The sequence below is a fragment of the Varroa destructor genome, unplaced genomic scaffold (assembly GCF_002443255.2).
Source record: "Varroa destructor unplaced genomic scaffold, Vdes_3.0 BEIS01000002.1, whole genome shotgun sequence".
Lineage (NCBI taxonomy): Eukaryota > Metazoa > Arthropoda > Arachnida > Mesostigmata > Varroidae > Varroa > Varroa destructor.
In genome coordinates this window covers 37,424,514-37,441,114 of record NW_019211455.1, presented here as the reverse complement: position 1 = coordinate 37,441,114, position 16,601 = coordinate 37,424,514, and the positions used below count along the sequence as shown (strand labels likewise).

General features: G+C 38.6%; 2 protein-coding genes across 5 annotated transcripts; both read left to right on the top strand.

Moving 5' to 3' along the window:
- Window positions 1-22: 22 nt before the first annotated feature.
- On the top strand, window positions 23-4,236 carry Prp38 (pre-mRNA processing factor 38). 2 transcript variants are annotated; one of them, XM_022793748.2, is made up of 5 exons: window positions 23-182; window positions 1,326-1,531; window positions 2,248-2,428; window positions 2,780-2,939; window positions 3,331-4,236. In XM_022793748.2, the coding sequence occupies exons 2-5, from the start codon at window positions 1,382-1,384 to the stop codon at window positions 4,061-4,063; spliced, it is 1,224 nt and encodes a 407-aa protein (XP_022649483.1). In that variant the 5' UTR covers window positions 23-182; window positions 1,326-1,381; the 3' UTR covers window positions 4,064-4,236. The 2 variants fall into 2 exon arrangements, with proteins under 2 accessions (XP_022649483.1, XP_086835670.1); XM_086979544.1 differs by lacking the exon at window positions 23-182 and adding an exon at window positions 1,997-2,115 and having other exon boundaries at window positions 1,391-1,531.
- Window positions 4,237-8,587: 4,351 nt separating this feature from the next.
- LOC111245486 (uncharacterized) lies at window positions 8,588-16,025 on the top strand. 3 transcript variants are annotated; one of them, XM_022793905.2, is made up of 11 exons: window positions 8,588-8,746; window positions 9,502-9,667; window positions 10,049-10,238; window positions 10,568-10,678; window positions 10,980-11,062; window positions 11,670-11,754; window positions 12,542-12,652; window positions 13,807-13,965; window positions 14,868-15,098; window positions 15,382-15,483; window positions 15,660-16,025. In XM_022793905.2, exons 1-11 carry the CDS (start codon window positions 8,674-8,676, stop codon window positions 15,864-15,866), a joined length of 1,518 nt encoding a protein of 505 aa, XP_022649640.1. In that variant the 5' UTR covers window positions 8,588-8,673; the 3' UTR covers window positions 15,867-16,025. The 3 variants fall into 3 exon arrangements, with proteins under 3 accessions (XP_022649640.1, XP_022649639.1, XP_022649641.1); XM_022793904.2 differs by having other exon boundaries at window positions 8,590-8,746; window positions 9,448-9,667; XM_022793906.2 differs by lacking the exon at window positions 14,868-15,098 and having other exon boundaries at window positions 8,590-8,746; window positions 9,448-9,667.
- Window positions 16,026-16,601: the final 576 nt, after the last annotated feature.

The window sequence follows — 16,601 nt, the reverse complement described above, 5'->3', positions numbered from 1 at the left end:
ACAGTTGCTTCTATCCGACGGAACTGGAGATCGCTAAAACTCGGACCAATGTGAAGAGGTGCGTTCCAAACGAAGAGCATAACTGTCGGTTCGTGCTGTGAGAATTTTTTCCGTGTGAGGAAGTCTCGACACTGTACAGCAATGTTTGTATAGAAGATTTGCGGAACTTTTTGTAATATAAGGTAAGTTTTGTTTGATTGCATCGATTGTTTATTTGTCAAATGTATTTTCATGTCTAATAATCCGAGGCGAGAGATGTTTTCTACAGGTTTGCATCAACAACTGTAAATACGGTAGGAAATACTATACAGATCATTAAATCTATGCTGGTGCTTCTTTCTGTCTACACAATCAAACGATGTTTTGGTTCTAAATAGCATCGTAGCCATGTGCCGCATAGAGTCCATTTACAGATATTCTTTATAGTCGCAAATCAAATGCCTTCTTAAACCATAGTTAAAATGGTCTGCAATTGTTTTTCTTTCGTATTGCGTCCTATTGCATTGCTCCCTAGACATATTGCTTTGCTGTAGTTCTATTGTCGTTATTATTGTCGTTCGGCTATATATTTTGCCTTTCAGCGCTCCGATTGGTCTTGCTAACCTAATAATAAGCCTATGCCGCTTTATATCAAAGATTTTGTCGATCTTTTTGATTGAAATAAGGTAATGTTAAGCATATGTAAGAAAGCCAAATTAGTTTTCTTTTTCGAATTTTATTTCTATATATTTTTTAAACTCACATCAAATCTAAAAGGGCGACACATCTAGGAAAGTCGAGGGCTTTCCATGGAAAAGAGCCTTATTCAATTCTAATTTTAAATGCTGTTGCCATAGAAATTGAGAGGGTGAGAGTTGCCGAATACATCAACCAAACAATACAGTTCAAGTCCACTAGCAGTTTTAAAGGGCCTTAATATATCGTATAACTATAAGAATACCTATAAAAAAAAAACTCTGTTTGATTAGTTTGACTCAAGATGGACCTGAGACTTTTGGACAAACATCGTTCACGCGTTAAAGATACATCTTCAATATTATAAGATGAAAGCTACAAGTATACTAGATTGGAATAAAAGACTTCAGAGCACCAAAGAATCTCGAAAGAAGAATTTCATGTTACGTCATCTTAATTTGATTATCTTTTGAAAAACATGGAGCACCTGTAATCTAACTTTTCACGAAGACGATTATTGCTGTTATATGAGTATTGTTACTATTATTATAGCTATCGTTATTACTATTATTTCTACCAGTAGTAATAGTAGTAGTACTAGACAGTAAGCAGTAATCGGTGTGATCACCAACATTGCGTATTTGTTTCAGTCGCAAACTGAAGTGGGTGCGAGGGAAGTCATCTCCTGTAGCATAGTCAAGTCGAGATGGCAAATCGAACGGTGAAAGATGCACATACGGTTCATGGAACCAATCCGCAGTATCTTGTCGAAAAAATCATACGCTCGAGAATTTACGAGAGCAAATATTGGAAAGAAGAATGTTTTGCCGTCACCGCAGAATTAATCGTTGACAAGGTTGGTATCTTATTCGCCTATGTCTTTTAGTTTTCCGTTGTTGAAATTATTCGCGTAACTCTATGTATATATATTTGCAAATTGCTCAAAAAGGTAACTACGTAATTTTAATAAGGATTCGTTTCTTTTAATATCCTGTTATCTTACCATTTTTTCAATTCTGTGGCTCTAAAAGTTTAATGTGTATTGGCAGTGATTTGGTTAGAGGTTTTTCCGCATGCAATCCTTTTTCATCATCTCTTCAGTTGACTTTCTTTATACGCATGTACCAGCGCGCATTTGTTTAACTATTATCCGCGTTACTTAGACTTACATCAAACATTCAAAGTCTGCAGTATGCTTACATTTTCAGAAACGGTTTCTAATCATAAAGATTGATAGTCAGTAATTTGAAAAAACATTTGATGCGTCAAACCACGTAATACCATCAGCACTGATATTCTGTCCGTTGAAACAAACTTGCAGATTGGTACTGACAATTCTGCTCTAATGTGAGATATCGGTGGCGAAGGACACCCCGTTCAGGATTAAATTACCGTGCTGCTTATTGCCCATTGGACGTGGTTTATTGCGCGGTCTCCGAGGTCATATTTATGAAGTCTAAACGCACTTCCTTCAAAGTTTGAGCAGTGTGGCTTGGCTACACTGACAGTCTTATCATTAGCAGGTATACGAAGAGGATTAAATGGCTTTCCGTCGTTTTCTTATATTTTCAGGGAATGGAACTACGATACTGCGGGGGCGTGTACAGTGGAAATATCAAGCCGACCCCGTTTATGTGTCTTTTGCTAAAAATGCTGCAAATTCAACCGGAAAAAGATATCGTGATTGAGTTTCTTCGGCAAGAAGACTTTAAATATATCAGGGCTCTCGCTGCTATATATTTGCGATTGACAGGTGCATTTCTGGAACCATTAAATTATTGATCTTGATGAATGTTTATGAATAAGTAGAAGTCACGATAGAAGAACACGGTTTATTTTAATACTTGACAATACTTCATATGTGGCTGCGATCAAGGTTACAACCGGTAGTGCTACGAAAAAGCGAACGTTACGACATTATTTTAAAACGATTTTTCTCGGAGGCTATTTTAGGTAATGAAGCGGCATTGAGAAACCAATCTTTATTCTTCTGGTATATATATTGATTTATACTTTTTTAACCTGTTGAAATTTGTAATGAATATTAAAATAAATCACCGTTGAATCGAAATCGATTTTTAATTTTAATACCTGCTGTTTGCAGCGTCAGCACTGGACATCTATAAGTATTTGGAACCTCTTTATAATGACTATAGGAAGCTTCGGTTTCAAAACCGTGAGGGCACTTTCGTTTTGAATACAATGGATCAGTTTGTTGATGAGCTTCTCACCGAAGAAAGAGCGTGCGACATCATCCTTCCAAGGTAACTGTCCAAAGTAAAAGATGAACGTACGGCGTATCTCATACAGTTCAACTATTTCACTAATAGATTTGCTTCAGTTTGCTTTCAATGGAATCACTTGTACAAACAGATTTCATTTGTAATTGCTACTACCCGCTGTAAAAGTTATTATCAGTTCACACACTTTACTTTCTGTGTCCATCATGCATAGAATGATTAACATTTAGGTGATTTTGGAAATTTATGCAAACGCATTGACAGCAACTGTGTTGGCAATAGGTGTAGTTCTGAGCCGCTGTTTTTAACTGTATCAACGTTTGCAGTAGCGGGCGGTAAAAGACGTCCAGAGTAGACCATTATCCCTTTTTGTAAAGGTTTTCCATTGTCTTCCCGTTTTGCTTTGCTCTTATAGGTTGCAAAAACGTCATGTATTAGAGGAGTCATCAGTTCTTGAACCACGCGTATCTTTACTCGATGACGATAACGACGATGACGATGACGACGACGCTGATGAAATCGAGGAGGAGGCTGCAGCAATGGAAATTGAAATGCAGAAAATTGCAAGTCGTCGTCAGCAGAGAGATCGAGATAATACTGCACAAGGTAACGATGACAGGGCGCAAGATCGACGAGATCGCCGAAAGGACAACGCTCATAACAACAACAATAATAACAACAGTGAGAAGGAACGCGAACGTGACCGGGATCGAGACCGCCGCCAGGCGATAGGTTACGACAGTCAAAGAGACGGTCATCGAGAGACGGACCGCCGAAAGCGAAGTCGCAGTCGAGACAGAAGCCGCGAACGCCAACAGCAGCAACGATCGTCGTCGCGAAAGGATGGCGGGAGTGGTGGAGGAGGTGATTACCATCGAGGTGGACATCATCACAGGAGTGATCGTGAACGGGAGCGAGATCGTGGCGATCGGAGGACCGACAGAGAATATGAAAAGGAAAAGGACAGGGACCGGGATCGATACGAGCGGGATCAGCGGAGGGATCGTGAAAGAGAGAAAGATCGACCACGTGAGAGAGAGAGAACTTATGGAGATCGAGGGGACAGAGAACGCGGTGACAGGGATCGATACGAAAGGAAGCGAAGCCGAAGCAGAAGTCCCGATCGATACTACAGCAGAAAAAGATAGATAGAAACCAGAAAGACACACAATTTTTCTTAAGAAAATAAACAGAACTATGTTTATTTAAAAACGGACTACCAGGAGCACTGTATCGTGGCCTTCTTACTCAAATGTGCGTGTATATTATACTTACACTTAAAACATTAGACAATAAATAAAATTATTCGGATATGTGTAAATAGACTTTTTCTCGTTAATAATAAACGTACGAATAGTTTTTGAAATTTTAAGCTGCATTTGCAAAAATAAACTGTTCCGCACATCATGCTTATACATATCGTAGAAGTATATTGAATTGGCCTGTTACGAATTATATACGAGTAACATGAAAGGTTTAAGTACATTATTCTTCGAACGAAAATGTCAACTTTTTTTTAGTAAAGTTGAGGTTCTTAAATGCGTAACTCAATTAGCGCCATACAATAAGACTTGCTTGTGTACGAATCAGTAAGGGTAAGCAGGTTTGTAATCTAAAATAAAATCTTTCAAAATAAAAACTAATAATTTTCAGAAAGAGAACAGAATAACTATAATTTTGTATTTAGCTTTTTTTTTCATTTTCTGCACAAGTTGGGCCCTAAACTTTCCGCGTCGTCTAGACCTTACAACGAGAAGAAAGCGATATATATATATATATATATATATATATACACACCAAAGCCCTTATTGAAGAACTGCAATTCATTCGGCTTGGAGTAGCCCCTTACGTCCAAATCTGGTATGTACTTAGGAATTATACTATTATTTAATAATTAATTTACTATTATTTATTACTCACGCTATTGTTTATTCGCGGCGCATATCTCTACAGGAGGCCACGCTACTGTAACACGTTTCCAAACATAACGGCATATATTCTTTCCATTCACGGCCTGTTGCGGGCCGCGGGCCGTCGCAGCCCGATGGCTTTGTGGGTCCACCCGACTCGTGATAGTAAAAGGTCCGTAACAACGTAACTGTAGCTTCTGGAAGAATTCCAGGCTTTCCCGTTCCATTTTAATTATTACTGTTATGTGGCGTCCTCGAACTTTCAGGTCGCAGATGTTTCTTGTTCAAGCCGAGCTTTCATGCACGTTCCAAAGTAGTTCTGCGGCATTTTGCCTCCCCATGTTTCCGCACTCGAAAGGCTCGCCAGACAGCATGGTCCGAATATCGAAAAGCGATTCGAGTGGTGTCCTCCCCAGATTCTAACTTATAGATGTGTTGAGCGAAAACGCTACCCAGGACAGCAGCTTCTGGAACGAGCTGTGTCCTTTCCGATACCAAGACCCTAGGTTTTGCGTGGTCGTTTAAATCATACGTTCGTCTAACCCATTTTGTCGTGAGTGTCCAAAAGCCGTTTTGATGTATCCAATATGGTGCGGCCTTAGGTAGTCTCGTCGTGAGGCGAAAGAGGTCACGTGATTCGTCACGACAACGCCGAGGTTCCCGACGGAGCACCGTGCAGTTTTTAGCGCCACTCTGCTAGACATCTCCTCTGACCAGCACGAGGTGGACAAAATAGGTGCACTAGTCGATTGAGACGTGATAAGTTTCGCTGCCGAGGGAACACATGAAGCCTACTCCAAAAAGACGTTTCGGAGCCCGTTTCACGATACTTTGGGTATCGGTTGCGTCGCTGGCAGATTTCGCATTACCAAACCCAATAAGGAAACGCTCTTTAACGTATTACAGCATCTTTCTGAAACCTACATGGTTCGCCGTCCTCTCGAGTAACATAGGCTGATGACTCCTTTCACTTGATAGAATGGAACGTGAAGCAGAGATCCCTCCTTTTTGATCCAATAAACCAAACCATATTTGAGCGCGCATGCTGCGACTTCTGACATATCACTCGTCTTGTACGAGTCCTTATTTTGGGTACCTTCAAACCTTGTTGAACTCAGGTTGCCGCTCTATAGCGGCGGCACGGTAAAAAGCGACAAAGCGTTCGCCTTGGCATTGGCGTTGGCGGAAACCTTCCTGTGGGTAGCGTGAAAGTCATAGTCCTGTAATGGCAGAGTACAACGCGGTAACAGAGCAAAGGTTCGCTTTTTCCTAGATAATTCTGTATAGTGCTGTCAGTAACAACCTTGAAGTGTCGCCCGTAAAATGCGATCTGAATTTTTCAACGATTTATACTACCGCCAAGCACTAGGTCTTAGAAGAGTAGCAATTCTGAGTATCAATCAGACGGCAGCTAACGGTAGCGACACCCCAAAGCCAGCACTGCCTTCAGTTAGGTCCCGCTGGCATCCGTCTATCACCTTCTGTTTAGATCCTGCGCTTATTAACGCAATTAGAAATTAGCGCAAGACAGGTTCTTCCGTGATTTTGAGTTGGAACAACCGACGGCCCTTGTCGTAGTCGGCGTTCCGAACGAAGTCCTTTGTGTTGACCAAGGTATAGAACGGGCTTGCCCAATTTGTGTGAAGTACCTATAACAGGATCTAGACCCAGAAAACTCTTCAACTCACTAGCTGACACAAAGGTATGCAAAATTTCCGTTACCTAAACCTCTTTGGAATCCAAGGAAATTTCGCATCACTTCTTAGACATAGATACATCACTTCGTGGGTTGCAAAAATGCATTTCTTTGCAGGTGAGTTACGTGGGTATTGAACTCAGTATATATATATATATATATATATATATATATATATATATATATATATATATACACTGGCCAATCAAATAAGACTACTTAGAAGTTTCGCCAGTTGCTAAATTTGACCAAAAGACAAAATTACCAATATCTCCACAGCCGAACCAATTTTCTGCGTAAACTTTTCTTGCGATGAAGGTTTAAATTATCGCATATGTAATACTATTACTAAAGCACATTTTAAACTGCTACTATAACTAGCAAGTAAAGTAAGCCAGCTTTTTGGTCTGAGTGCGGAGCTGTCTTCGATCAAACTTGACAATATGGGACATTTCTAGGTAGCCTAATTTGATTGGCCATTTTTTCGACTGTACAGTGTTCTGTTTTACTACTCGTTTGGAAGAACTTTGGTAAAGAGCGAGAATTTCTTTTAAAAAACACGAAGCATATACATAGGATCACAATGTTGTAAGATGACTTCGCGACGGAAATTTCTGGACAGATAAGTTGGGCGCAAGAATTTATTGAAGTACCCTATCCGTTGACAGGATGAGCCTTCCTCGGAAAGTCGACGACACTGGAAGATTTAAAAACCACGATAGTACGAGAATGCGCCAGAACATCAAATGAAAAGTTTGGTAAAGTCTGGTTTAAGTAAGGAGAAATGTCTCTTTTTACATATTATCAAATTTTATATAGATTATTTTGCAATTTAAACAATAACTATATGGAAATAAAAGCTGACACTATGACTAATCCAACTCTGTATACATTTTTGAGACACCCCGTATACGTAAAGAAAAAAAAAATATATATATATATATATATACATATATTATTTTTCAAAAAAATTTCGAACAAATTTGGTTCTTTTTAATTAATTAAACATTTTTAATACGATATTGACTACGATAGTGATAGCACGCGCACTGCTTGTGATGTAGCAGAGCTTTAGTTAGCCAAATACATTTAATGTCTTGTGCTTCTTCTGAGAACACTGAGTTTTATCGTTGCGTCTGTAGAGTTGGTTACCACATAGATAGGCACCGACTATGTTTGTGCTCTATCCAGTAAAATAAGTAAATGGATCTTTAGTTTTAATGCATTGGTAAAGTTTTTCCATCTAGAATTGTTTCAGAGCAACGTTGTTAAAATATATAAATGTATAGAAAGTCTTTTCTTTTTTATGATTCGTTTAATTCGCACTGTCTGAAGCTTAACTCAGACTACCTTTCATTGTTAGTTCATTTAGCTGTCTGTAAACTTTTCCGCGATCGATTTTATACTGCTCGTTGCTCCATCCTCATGCCAAAAAATGTTTGATTAAACTTACAATTATATTAAATGTGGACAAAAAAAGTAAGAAAGAATTTGTGTTGTCGACTTCTGTGGATCGGGTCGCAAATAACAATTACAAATTTAGCTAGATTAGGGCTTTAGGTTCTTTTGTAGTAAATTAAACCATTATTCATTCAGCTTAACTATAACCTACCAGAATTGCATAAGATTACCAACCGATTGTGGAACAATAAAGTTCCCGATTCGGGTCAGCAAAAAGAATAATATAAACTGATGGGGTCCTTGCTTCTTAGACTTGTTTGACTCTACTTATTTTCGCCGTCAGCTTTCTGGCTGAAACAGGCAGCAACCGTGTTCAGTCACTCAACGCATCATGCTAAAAATCAATTACTAGTATTAAGCATGCCAACTGTTCCTTTATTTAGTAGAGCTCGCATAGCCTTATAACAAAAGATATAGAATTTACGTTATCTAAAATGCAAAAAAGTAGAGAATGGTTCAAATTTTCTTTCGCTGACGATAAAAGATCTAATTGTCATCAAAACCAATAATCTTTATAGCTGCACTAAATTGCATTAACCACTCTTAGAGATTTAGCGAAGGGCTTAGGCGACGTTCACGACTAGATAGAGGCGTGTTTGATGATGACCTAAAAATACACCACACCGTGGCCATTCATTAATATCAAGACCAAGTAGTTTCTCTAGCAACGGCGAGAAGCGATCTTACCGAAATGCTAGCGGCCGTAGGACATCTGGTTTCTTTCCTTTACTTGTTTTTGCATCTGACTGATGCCTATGTGACCGGTACGTGTTGTTACAGTAAAAATGCGGTGGCGCAAAAATACGTTAGAGCGAAAATTATGTTTAAATTATCAATACCGTATAAGATTTTTTTGCTACTGAGATTTGTTCAAATATTAGAGCAGGTTTTTTTTTCAAAAACCTCTGTACCTAAAATGGACTGTGAAATACAATAGAGTCCAATGGATATATCTTGACGTTTTTAGCAATTTATATAATTTTAGAATACCAACTTTTCGGTAAATAAATTTTAAACTGCGGAATTATACACTATTCTAGCTATCGACTTAAAATAGTAAAAGCCTTTTTTGTTTTGTGTTTCTTTGTAGAGCTACAATTAAATTAAACGAATAAATCCACGCTCTACGTGAAAACTAGTGCTCTAAAGGTTTAAATAAAGGACTATATATTGTCTTTTTTAGCGTCTAACGAATAATGTCTGTTTCTAACATTTAAACGTTTTCTACAGTGCGTTGCCCAAAGGTTTAGTTTTTGACATCACTTACAATACCATAAGTGACATGATTGTGCGTCGTTGTTCTATAGAGACATTGTAACTTTACGGGTGGCTTTCGAATTGAATTGGTGTGCGTTACTGAAGTTTCTACAAGGAACTTTACCAATCGAGACAAGATTTTTGAGAAAAGTATCATCGAACAAGAGAAAAATGATTATGATGAATTTCATTGTTACCATGCTTACAGATCTTTCTACCAAGATTTATCTCAATAATGATGGCGCTGTTTTTGTTGTTGTAGCTTCAGAGAAGCTCAATCAGCAAGAAGCAGTAGCGCTTTGTATTGCCCAGGGTCTTCAATTACGCAGTCCTACATATGAAAAGATACGGGAGATTAGAAAAAGAGCCTGCAACGAAAAAAGAAATCAGCTAGCATCAAATACAACACTTCCTTCTGCTACAGGAAGGTTAAGTCACGTAGTTCCATTTGATTTTCGCCAATATGCATGCGTGTCAGCATTTATATTGAAAGTATAATTAGAATAGGACACTGTCTCTCTATCTTCTATAGGTTTTCCAACGAGAAGGAAATACATCAAGTATAATGCGTCTGTTTATTAGTAATTAAGCTAGTAAAGCCTCAAGACAACATCTCTCTTTGCCTTGGTGTTGCCTTGTAGCAGATTGTATATTAAGTAAAAGTTTCGAGTTTGGTCTCTACTAATGTCGTTTAGCATTGCTTTAGGCAGCTTAACAATACTGGAATGAATTCGATAAGTACTGGCTGTTGCTAACGCTCTATTTATGCCAAAATAATTGAAAGATTATTATGAATGTTATTCTTTCAGAGAGAAACAGTTCATACGCCTTGTTGGGGCCATTGAAAATCAAGCTATTCGCAGAAGGCACCGTTGCATTACTCGAAGATTCTTTGTGTGTGCGTTACCTAAGAAAAACAGCTTGAACAAAACTAAAATAAAGCAGGAAGTTAAAGAAAAACGATCTGCATACAGACTAATAGAGAGCGAGGGTGTCGAGGTAATTCTAATAACCCTTGAGGTCCTAGAAATATCTCCAATAAACTACTTCTAACAAAATTACGTTTTTTCTTTAATATTTACTTTTGGTACTCCAACTGCATTGGAAATTTATGATTTGGTCCTAATGTCGCTCTAAACCAATCAATAAAGAAGGGTGAGTTCAAATGAGAAAGAAGCCTTCCAGTTACATTCCCTCTTATATAAAGGAAAAAAAGAGTTTTTGCCAAGAAATGCCTGCATTCATTGCAAAATCATGGAAACAAGCTCCATGAGTCTATTTTTTCTTCACAAAAGGCTAATAACATCTAATTGTTATTCCTGAAACAGAGCACCAACTGGACATCGCTCGAATCAGGGAGAATTACTTCGTCACAGGGAACCGCTGTTCATCCCACTGCCAGGAGCAAGGGCAAAAATGACACTGATGAGGATTTGAGCGTAAAATACAATTCAGACGTTTAATTAATTTTCAGTACAGCCCCGCTATGCGAAGCTTTTCGTTGTGGAATGATTAAAATATAACTTATGTAAATTTTGATATTTTACCCTGCACACGATAATAGGCGACTCAAAAGTAACGATAACATAATAAAAAAGAAGCTATTTTTCGGCATTTCCGTAATTAAATTAAGGTAGCTATATATTCGCTGAATAAGGAATACAGATGATAATGATATTCAGTAGTAATAATAATAACAAAGTAGTTCTAAGGCTTATTTTATCTTCTCGAACTTTTTAGATTTTGGAAGCAACGATGCTTTGCCTAATTCCGTGGAACATTATCTGCTTGAGCTTTTCCATGTGGGTCATATCACATTTAAAGTAAGTTGCTTCCCTTTATTTCAGCCTAATTTAAGACCGTTCTTTATACTGGTAATCACCAAACCCAATGCGATTATCTGTCAACTACAGTTTAATGAGATTATAGTGAAATTGTTTTCTATTGTAAATTTATCAGTTGTAATAATGTGTAAACTCATTGGATGACTGCCCAACAGATGCTCCAGAACTAATCGATGTTTATTCTTAAATGCAGTAGTTGCAGTGCTTAGATAAATCGCATGGACCGCGTGCTTATCAAACTACGAAATCATCGTAGAAGCTTTTCCCAAATTGTTAACAGCAAACTCGAAAGCTGCTCCGTTACAGAAGTTTCGTTTTCTTTATCAAGTGCTCGTTTACTCATTCAATCAGTGTTAAACCTTTTATCGTAATAACGACACGATATATACAAAAGCGAATTCTTTAGAAGAAATATAGTTATAAGGTAGCCTTCGTGGACGGCAGAACTTTGGCGTAACAGCTTAGAAACCCTTACAAAGTGGGTTTAAAATGGTGCATTATCATAACGAAAATCCTTGAAGATGAAAATGTTCATGCTGCTCAAGATGAATACTCAAATTGACTCTAATATTAAATGATGTTCTAGGTGGAGCACGGTTACTCGCCATGTTCTTCATATGAACCAGTTCGCGATGCTCCTCATCGGGCAGATACTTTTGGCTTTTTTTATGGTATGTCTATTTTATTGTTTCTTAACACTGGACTGTTGCATTGGTCGGATTACATTTAATTGACAACATACCATCTATGACTATAGCAAGCAAGGCAAGGCCATAATAAGATCCTCGTGTTTGATTTATCAGAGCGAGAATTAGAGGTCCTTTCCTCTACAAGCGTAACCGCTAATTTAAACAGTATGGAATGACACTTGGAACACCGCCCGTTATTTGAAAGCGATTTTTTGTTTCATTTTAGCCTAAGCTTACGACTAGACATGAAGCCATGTTATGAAAGGTATTTCATACATTGAAGATCTAATGTATTACCTTAGATTATAGTTTGGTCACCGGGTTGAAGAATACCGTGCATTCTCCAGTGCAGTGGAAACGACGCGGGAAATTGGAATCGTTTACACCCCCTACAATACACGTACATTCGTGCACTACTATTATATTTTATTTTCAAATCTTTTCATAAAAGGTTATTTTCTACTTCGTCTGTCTATCTATATCATATCTATAATTAATGGACGATATACGTAGAAAACAAGCGGCACAGTATTTCCGATATGAATAGAATCATGTGCTATATATATCAGGGTCCCTTTAAAATTAAAGTAATTGCACTGTTCCCTTTTCCCGTATAAATCATATATTTCATGAGCTTGCGTTAAAGTTAAAACCTGTCACAATGGCTTAAAATCATCAAAATTGGGCCATATGTGCCGAAAATGGTTTGTTTGCTCTCGTTATTACATAATCTTTCTCTAACTAGCTCATATTTTGGATTTCTTTTCAGTATAAATTTTGTCATACAATATTGAAGGTTCATATCCATTTTGTGTTTGTAAGCGCTCTTCTCCTCACAACGGTCGAAGCAATTCATTTCATTCAGGCAACCATTCCTAAGGTGAGTAGCAAATGGAAGATGAGTACAACCCGTCAACGCCAATTTTAAAAACTGAACAATCTAGGAAATTGGATCCTTGGTCTTTATGTTAAACGGTCGAGGGAAGTGATACTCTTAGTCAAAGACCGACAATGGTCACAAGTTCGTGCGACGGATGAGGCCGTATCTGTGTGGCCCGACCTTAAATTGGTATGACCTGGAGGCTGTAACCATAGAGGACGGATAGAACGCTTTTAAACAGAAATTAAACAACCTATTCTTCCCAGAGAAATTCGGCCCAACGGAAGAGTTTACTCGACTGAATAAAAACAAGAGACTTCCAGGGTGAGCCAAGCGGGCTCTCATGGAACAGCCGGAACTTGAATACAACTCTACGACTTTCCCATCATTATAGAGAAAACAGCGAGGTCATCCCTTTGCAAACTTCATTACGACGAATCCGATCTCATTTGGTGACTTAGTCGAGGTCGTCTGACATCCTCTGCCAGATTTTCGTAGCAGTCAGCAATTGATGATCACGACGGCGAACTATAACGTAGGAAAAGGGTCTGTTCGCTTTCCCTAACCGGCACGCCGCCATAAACGCTGTTGTCATGGCCACTATTGGGGCTGGTGCGTCCGTCAACATCTCATACTTTCCAGTATACATCATATGAACGCTGCTACAGGCCACTGCAAGCGAACGAATTGACGAAACAAATGATCCGCGCGGTTACGAAGCGCCTGCCCACACGTCTGTCGGAAGCACCTGATTCCTTCACTCTCGCACTGATTTTGGCCATCGCTTTCACAGTAAAAACTACGGCTGTAAGCGCAACCTTATCTAAACAACATTACAGATTCAAAGCTGTGTTACCCAAGAAGCTGCCGCAATCGCGGTTAGCCCAAACGCCTAATTCTTCTGTATTTAAGGTGTTTTGTCTAGTAGCCCGCCCGAAAGAAATCGACGCAGTAAATATATTGCTGCAATAACATTTTTGGCCGGAGGCGGATGCATAAGATCCCCAAAAGGCTAGCCAATCGTCACTGCAAAAAAATAATCAAATATATTATCTATATATACATGTAGGTATATATATATATATATATATATATATATATACCTGGCAAAAATGAATACGCTACTTAAGCAATCATTAATGCTATCCTTGCAGTCTATGTATTATCTCGGTATCGCATACTTTATTTCGCTGGTTTACGTGACCCTTGGAGTTGAAGTCTACTCAGAACGCCGAGACGATCCTCACGAGAAACAGTTGTGCTCTACCTTAGTGGACAGAGGTTCCACGATCTATATGTTGGCACCTGCTGTCGTAAGTACCTGAAGTTTCAGATAAATCATTTCTTTGATGGTCGTTGAACATGTTCCAACTCTCAAAATATTTTTGTATAAACGCCACGACGACATAGCATAGACGTAACGATGTAACACAGATAGCGTATACACGTAGAGATAAGTTATAATTTAAGTTTATTAAGCCGCTCTTGAACTTAATAAGAAGTGGCACCAACTATGAGCCAAACTAAGTTAAGAACTTAAGCTGCGGCAAAACAAGCTAACAATCGCTCTTGTATATTGTAAATGAGAAATAGTTTGAAATAAGACTGATTTGGCTGTAATAATAGTTTTATATAGTAATAGTGTAGGAAGCCTGACGTTAAGGCCAATAGAAGCCTGCAAAGTCAATAATGAAAATAAATGCAATTTATATCAACAATCACGGAGCGTTCTCGAATTTAGTTGAAATATTAGATTTTACATGCTAACTCCCACTCGTTTTAACGCTTCTCGTTATCGACTTCACTCAGTCACTATCCGAGGCAATAGCACGCATACTTTTTGGGTGTTGTTCCTCACATGGCTTCCTTTGCTTACACATTGCTTTTCGCTTCCGCCTGGGCATGCATGTGCTCTCTCGCTCGAGTACCGAGCAGCTCCGAGACAACCCACGTCTCCAAAACACACCCATTTAGTTTTATTGGTATACTAATAGTTTGTTATAGAAAAAACTCTGACCGGCAAAGCAGTAGTGAAGCATGTTGATATCATTAGAGAAATGCATGAGTGATAAATCCTTATGTGTCGGATGGAAAAACTGCTTCTGAGATACCCGAGAGCAATACGCTTGCTTATATTACCATTGGCTTCACATACTAAAATGATAACTTTTAGACTACCATTATGTTCGAATGGATAAAAATCAGGTTCTTTCAGACATCGCTTCTGACCACAACAGTGATCAGTGTTCTGCTTTTATATCATCACCATCATCGGACCGACAATAGCCAGTTGACTGCTAATGCAGGACTGAATATCTCTCAAATGACAATAATGTCGTTCTTACTTAGTCTCCAATGGATTTTTGGTTCATTCGTACGATCCGAGTGGGACAACGACACTGACGTATTTGGAGTACTATTCTTTATTACTGGTATTCTTGTTTTGGTATGTTTCCCTCTGAACAGACCTTCAGAGTTCCCAATCCTCCTTGGTCAATACAATTACGGAACGTTTGCAAGCATCTAGGTACACACTTAGTGGAATCATGATTAAAAATGTTGTATACATATGTAAGCCAAAAATAGTATATGCATATTTTTGCTACCTTTTTCATAACTTTTGCACTATAATATTCTGTCCCTAAAGAAGAAACTGGGAATAACAGTTGGTTTTTGCGCTACAAATAAACGCTCTTTTTGCATGGATTTTCTACACGAACCTCGGCTAGCCCACCGCAGTGACACTCTCCCATGTCGTCTGTAACCGAGAGTGCCGAAGCGTATTGGCTCGCCGTCTTGGCCAAGGTGGAAAGACTTCCAGGAGAATTGCCGTAAGTTAGTTATATCAACTAATGTTTCCAGTAGATTTGTGCATAAATATTTCACAAATAAGTTTTAGTTTTTTATTATAACGAAATTTTGCCTATGCACGTAAATGCTAGATTATTTAGCTTAGATTTTTGTCGTCAGAGTTCATATCTAAAAACGACATTGTATCGAATTGCAGAATATGATTCGGCCATCTCCGCAGAACGTAACCAGTAGCGGAGGTGGTTGTTGCGAACGGCACGTAGAGACTCACAACTCTCAACCGTTTGCTAGGCACGAAAGGCTACACGTAAATGATCGTCTTCGTACAATTCTTGAGAGGGGAATTCGCCCTTCAATTCATCTAATTTTTCCACTTGAACTTGCACGAGTTCAAAACTGTTAAAAGTTGACCGCGAAACATTCCATGATCTTGTAACCAACAAAATTAACCCACTAGGCCCATAATCTTGACCAAGTCTCAGTACAAAACTAACAGTACATAAATTCCATTGAACGGCCATTAAACAGATGTGCATAAATAAAAAAAATGTGCATAAAGTCATGCAACGTTATTTTTAATTAGCTATAGTTTTACCTTTTCGCTTCCTAATTGATACATGAATATGATTACTAGACATCACTATACGGAACTGCGCAATGTAAGGGATAGAAGAGAGTAGTCGCTATTCGAGGAGCGAATGGCCGAAAAGGGGAATAGAAATTGGGCTGGGGACGGGTGTCGGGGTCGACTGTTACGGCATCTAGCAAAGACGGAAAGAAACTGTTATTGCACAACAAATGACAATTAGCTAATAAATTACTGGTATAACTGAGGGCACAACGGTGTTGGTAAATGGAAAGACTATAGGTAGAGGGATCCGACAAACGACACATCGCGACATTTTTGGCGACGATCGTCGCCAAAAAAAGCACCGTAAAAACTATCTACGGGAACGTTTTTCATCGGACAAATAATGTTTATTATTATCATTATTTAACATTATCATGTCAGTCAGATCACCACCAGGCTTCCCCGCATATCACACCGCTTTTCGCCGATACATGTATGTGTCGTCTGCTATCTTCCGAAATGTATATCATCGTCTACTATGTAACAACGGATCTCTATCGACCTCCA